This window comes from Rhincodon typus, chromosome 39, assembly GCF_021869965.1.
Source record: "Rhincodon typus isolate 14 chromosome 39, sRhiTyp1.1, whole genome shotgun sequence".
Classification (NCBI taxonomy): domain Eukaryota; kingdom Metazoa; phylum Chordata; class Chondrichthyes; order Orectolobiformes; family Rhincodontidae; genus Rhincodon; species Rhincodon typus.
This window is the reverse complement of record NC_063370.1, coordinates 12,416,175-12,421,651: the sequence shown is the minus strand read 5'-3', so window position 1 is coordinate 12,421,651 and position 5,477 is coordinate 12,416,175. Positions and strand designations below refer to the sequence as shown.

General features: G+C 41.0%; 1 protein-coding gene across 1 annotated transcript in view; it reads right to left on the bottom strand.

The window, feature by feature from the left end:
- Nucleotides 1-5,477, bottom strand: part of LOC125487291 (homeobox protein Meis1-like) — a 98,913-nt gene that overhangs the window by 92,001 nt on the left and 1,435 nt on the right. The window contains exons 2-3 of the mRNA XM_048618229.1: nucleotides 4,791-5,008; nucleotides 1,204-1,345 (exon numbers count right to left, since the gene is read on the bottom strand). Of these exons, the coding sequence (XP_048474186.1) occupies nucleotides 1,204-1,345; nucleotides 4,791-5,008 (360 nt within the window). The remainder of the gene's footprint in view (nucleotides 1-1,203; nucleotides 1,346-4,790; nucleotides 5,009-5,477) is intronic.

Genomic DNA, 5,477 nt, shown 5'->3' with positions numbered 1-5,477 from the left:
ACACAGACACACACACACACACACACACACACAGACACACACACACATGGACAGATACAGAGTCACACACAGACACTCATGTATGCCCACACACAGAGGGACAGACTGATAGTTATACAAATGATCACAACCAAAATCATTACCCAGTCTCATACACACTTGATTGAGGAGCATATATAACTGACACAGGTCATACATTGTCATAGATGTACAATATGATATGGAACAACATATGGATAGTTTATGTACCCACTGCCTGTACAACCTCCCAGTCTACACTTCAGCACCTTCTACACATTCAGTGGCTCTCTCACATACACAGTCTACTCCCTAGTTTGCTGTTTCTCAGTCATTTAGCCACATTGCTAGATCATCTCAGCCAGAATTTTTTCTTACCCCGAGTAACCCTTGTATAATATTGGATTTGTTCAGGACCTGGTTTGTGATTTTGGAAAACAGAGGAATCATCTGGGAAAAATTTACAGTGGGGATTTCTTGCAATTTGTGCCTTCTCTCCTACCCTCCTTCGCTGGACACCCCTGCCTGCTTTCCCTCTCTGCAATAGCCCAGGTCTCTCCCAGCTGGGGTTGGAAGCAGTTCCCCCTTGAGGGGAAAGGATTCTGAGTGGAAGAGAGGGAATCTCTCTATCCCAGATTGTCACATGGATCACCAGGCTGTAACACCCCCTTCCCAATGTTTAACACACCGAGTCAACCCTCACACCCCTGCCTCAACCCTTCCAGAGCCAAATGAAATTAAATCCATTTCAATCTGATTTTGAGTTGAAATTGACGCTTTTATTAACATCCATCGCGATTAAATTAATCTCCGAGACAAATACAAGCGGAGCCGAAATTAATCAGAAAGATTTCACACCCTTTTGGTCATCTGGGGCGGTGTAATTGCAACCCGGCAATGTTGATATTCGGAAGAGGTTTGTTGTAAGAATAATCTTTGCTTTGTCTGTGAGGCTGATTTCAAATCAGTAGCCTCGACTGCATTCACCCCTGCTCCTTTTATTTCCTTAAAAAATGTCTTTATATTAATGCACCCATGTTGTACAATGCACCGTTGTTAAATAATTCTCTGACAACTGAACTTGTCTGAATGCTAAACTCGCTCTAACCTCATGCACATCCTCCCTTTAATTCACGACCCAGTCTCTCCCAATCCCAAAACTACTAGCTCTCTCTCCCTCCAAACCTGTTTAGCGAACACTGCGATGTCTTCATTGAAGGAATCTGACGAACACACATCTCCTCCGGCTACCCCGCAGTCCCTGGGAGTAGATGTAGCTAGTTCACACTTCTCAAAGATCAGGGCAAGTAAAGGGAACAGAGGATGTCTGTTCAGTTTGAGAGGGAGGGAGGTGGAGAGGAGAAGAAGAGACGGAGAGTGAGTGGAGGCAAAAAAATTGAATGATCAAAAATATAAACATTGAATTAAAAACAAATAAAATGACCTCTTAAAGCGAAAAAACAACCGAAATCTCCCCCAAACACCCCCCAAAAAAAATTTGCACTTTAAAAACTGTCCTCTATTTAATGGTTAAAGCGTGAATTAAAACAGCGGCAAATAGGTCGAAAGTAAATAAGACACAGATATTTATAAATAAGAAGATTAATTTACAAACAGTTGGGTGGCAAAGATACTTTTTTAATGAAAAGGTGGTTAAATAAAGTCAGAAAAATAGACGAACGGGACTTCTACATATCCCTAAATGAAGTAAATTCTCTGCTACCTATCATTTGCAAGAAAAACGAGAAAATAAATTTAAATATTGAGCTATTCTGGAAAAATAAGCATTTTAAAACAGGATTTCTTTTTGTTGTTGAAATAATCAAGGCGATTAAGTGATGTACATTAAACATAATGATAAAATCTAAAATGCGAGCATGTTTCAGCCCCTGTTACAAAACAGTACAGCGAGAGAGTAGGGAATTTTACACAGGAGAAAGAAAGAGAACATGGTAGGTATATTTTATATGCATCCACACGCTGTTATATATGTACAAAGCGCGTACAGATGAGATATACAGTTAGTGCACATTCAATATATTTAAAATATTGGCGCACATCAGTCCACTTCTCGCATTCTGACAAATCTAAGGGGGACTCAATCTGCAACACACCTATTTTTTAGAGCAGTCACCAAGCGCCTGTATAAACAAGTTAGCTTTGAATTTGAGGCTGCCGTTTCTTTGTCACAGCGTTTAATTTCCCTGTTGGAGTATTGAAAACGCATGAGGGAAAGGAAAGAAAAGCTTCCTAATTTTCTTCTGGGATAAAGAGAAATAACCTTAAAATGAAATAACTTTTTAAAAAAAAACTTAAAAAACTAGAGCGAGTGTGTGAAATCTGCCAACTGACCGCACAGTCAAAAAGATCAGCTCATTAAATACACAAGTACTGGGCGCTAAGTACATTTTTGTGTGATTAACACACAGTTCCCGTTAACCCTCGCCCTCCACATTGCAATTATGATTTAACATTTTCACAGAACATGTGAAACAGTCTGCCTCACGCTCCAACTTGAATAACTCGCGTTTGCTCAGAGCCACGGAGCCAAAAAGCCTCCTGAAAAATAGCATCTGTTTTTGTTTTTTGTGTTTTTTCATTTGTAAAACGAAACAGCCCGGTGCCTTTTAAACAAAAAAGGTCACCGGTCCAACTGCAGAAACCGTTCCTCCAACGCTCTCGCATTTTAAAATACTTGGGAGGAGGAAAACTTACTGCTTTTAAAATGTGGACAATGTTTCATTTGAGAGATGTTATCGCAGGAGGAAACATTAAATACAAAGCTAGCAGAGAGCTCGTAAAATACTCAAGTATTACAGAAACAGCGGTGGGAGAGAGTGGAGATTAACACATCGCTGTTAAATAGGTGGGAATTCTGCCTTGTAACAGCATCTACTCTTAAACCGCTTGGTTTTAGACATCACTTATTCTATGCCCTGGATATGTAGAGGGGTTAGAGTAGGGAGAGATTTTCAGATAGTTTGGACGGGTAGAGATAGGGAGGGAGAAAGGGCGAATTGCTAACAGAGTCAATCGGATCTATTCTGGATTCCCCCTCAAGACCGTTCACCTGAGCCTGACTCCGAGAATGGAGTCAGTCAACGCCGGATTAGCCTTTTTTTTGGAGGGGTGTGGTTGTAGCCCGTTTCAGTCTGAATTGTAGACGACTATCCCTGCATTGATCTCTCTGTGATAATAAATAAAGAACATTGTCCTGGTGGGAGAAATTTTTTTTATTTCAATGAGTAATCTTAAATATTGTCTGCACACACTTAAATAGCGTCGTGCAAAGCTTTAGAATTGCCGAAAAATATATTGTGTCGAAGTATTTCAGTGAGAAAATTGACACACTTTAAGTATTATCCAAACACTTAAATTGTGCTGAGCTTTTCCAGCAATTTCTGTTTTTGGTTCGTACTCAAATTGTGTCGTGCAGAGTTTAAGAACTGCTGAAAAAAATACATTTTGTCAGAAAGTTTGTATGTTTTTGTTCTTTCCAATACACATATAATCTCGAGAGTAATCTCAAGAAATCGGTGTGAAATGTACATTTCTGTTTGTTAACAATAACGTAGGAGAATGGAAACACTGTTATCTCTGATCTCAGATATTTTAAAAGCTAATAAGCCACATCAGATACTGGAAGTTAGGCATTGTTTTAAAAAAAAGGATTTCAGAAGATTGTCTTAAAAATAAAATCGCCCAGTTCCTGACTCAATGCAGCCCCCGCTTTATCCCTGACTCCCTTCAACTGTCAGGGCTTCCCCAGAGGAAGGGGGTCGAGATAAGACACCCACCCACCCCCCCCACCCCTCACACACACACACACACACACACACACACACACTCAAACTGTTCCCAGATTTTTCACATCGATTCTCAAGCAATAAAGGCAAATATGTAACTCCAAAACAGACATGAGTTTGTGGGAAACAAAGTCGACCACGATAAATACATTAGAGCTAGGGTTGGGGGGAGGACACAGTCTGATGTTAAAGGGTGATATTTGCCCCCATTGTACAGGGAGCTGTCTATTAGACGTTCCAGAAATGTATAAAACATTTACCCTAGTCTGGGATTGGAGGGTGGTGATTTGACAATTTACTTTCTAAAGTTCCGGTCTAGAATTGGCGATTGAGACCCTAGAGAAGGGAGACCCGTTGTCCAACAGACGATTGTAAAGGACTTTTTGGGGTGTGGGAGAGTGAGAGTGTTGCAGAAAAATCAAAACACAGGGGACAATAATCTGATCTGCATCTCCTAAAATTCATACGACCTGAAATCCTAGATTTTATATTTAAACTTCATTTTTACCCTCAAAAGACATCCCACTCTAGACAACAGAATATTCCCCACTTTAAGGTGACTCATTGTTGAATATAAGTAGGAATTCCTCTCATTTTTAACCAACGGCTTTCTCCTTAATGCTCTGTTCCATGTTCAAACTCTCGCCTCCAAAGTATCAAATCTTGCCTCTTCGCTCCTTCCAGCGCTTCCTCGACCTGTCTCGCTTTCTGTTTGCAAATTTATTTGCTTTACTTTTTATTTCGCCTCTGCAATTAAAAAGTTTAACAAACTCCTCTTGTGTTCCCCATGTTTCTGTCTCTGCAGAGCTTGCGTCCGAACACTGGAGCTACAGTTTCATCTCTCCCCTCACACACAAAACAATTTATACTCAACTTCACTTTTGTTTTTCTTTGAAAATAAAACAATCTTCCCCCCCCCCCCTTATGCCCACAACTTTGTGTGTGTGTGGAGGAGGGATCACTTACCCGTATATCGCATCCTTTTCCCTTTTCAGGCTGTCGTTGATGTTATTGCCCAGACTCCCAGGTAACGGTACCCGGTGAGAGGTGCTTCCAGGCGGGTAGTGTTGTGCGTGGATGCCGGGGCCGTGGTTCAGATGGTGAGCCAGATTCCGAGAGGCGTGTGACTCTCCATAACTAGCCATGGATACCCCGTCTATCCCATAGTGGGACAAGTCGTCATACTGAGAAAAGAAATGGAGGAGAAAATTAAAATGGGGAAACAAGTTGGGAAAAAAAGGGGAGGTGAAATGAGACACAAGGGGATTTTTTTAAAAAAATTCACCAAAACACACACGATTTAAAAGAAACCACTCAGACCCCTGTACCAGACAAAATGTACACATACAAACAAAAATATACACACACACACACACACACACACACACACAGATGTTGCAACAAAAGTCTCGCTTGTTTATAAATACATTTCAAAATTAAACAGCAAAAACATACACGCACACACACTCAGGAAAACACAATACAATCGACCCTCACTTTTTGGAAACTCATCTTCAGGCATCTTCGGAACCTTGTGTAATACCCCACTGCACTAACTGTGGCAACACTTCAGTAGAGAAACTCAAGTCAGGCGCTGCTAGCGAGACCTCCACAAAACTAATCCGAGAACTGCTTCGCCACCCTCCTTTAGCA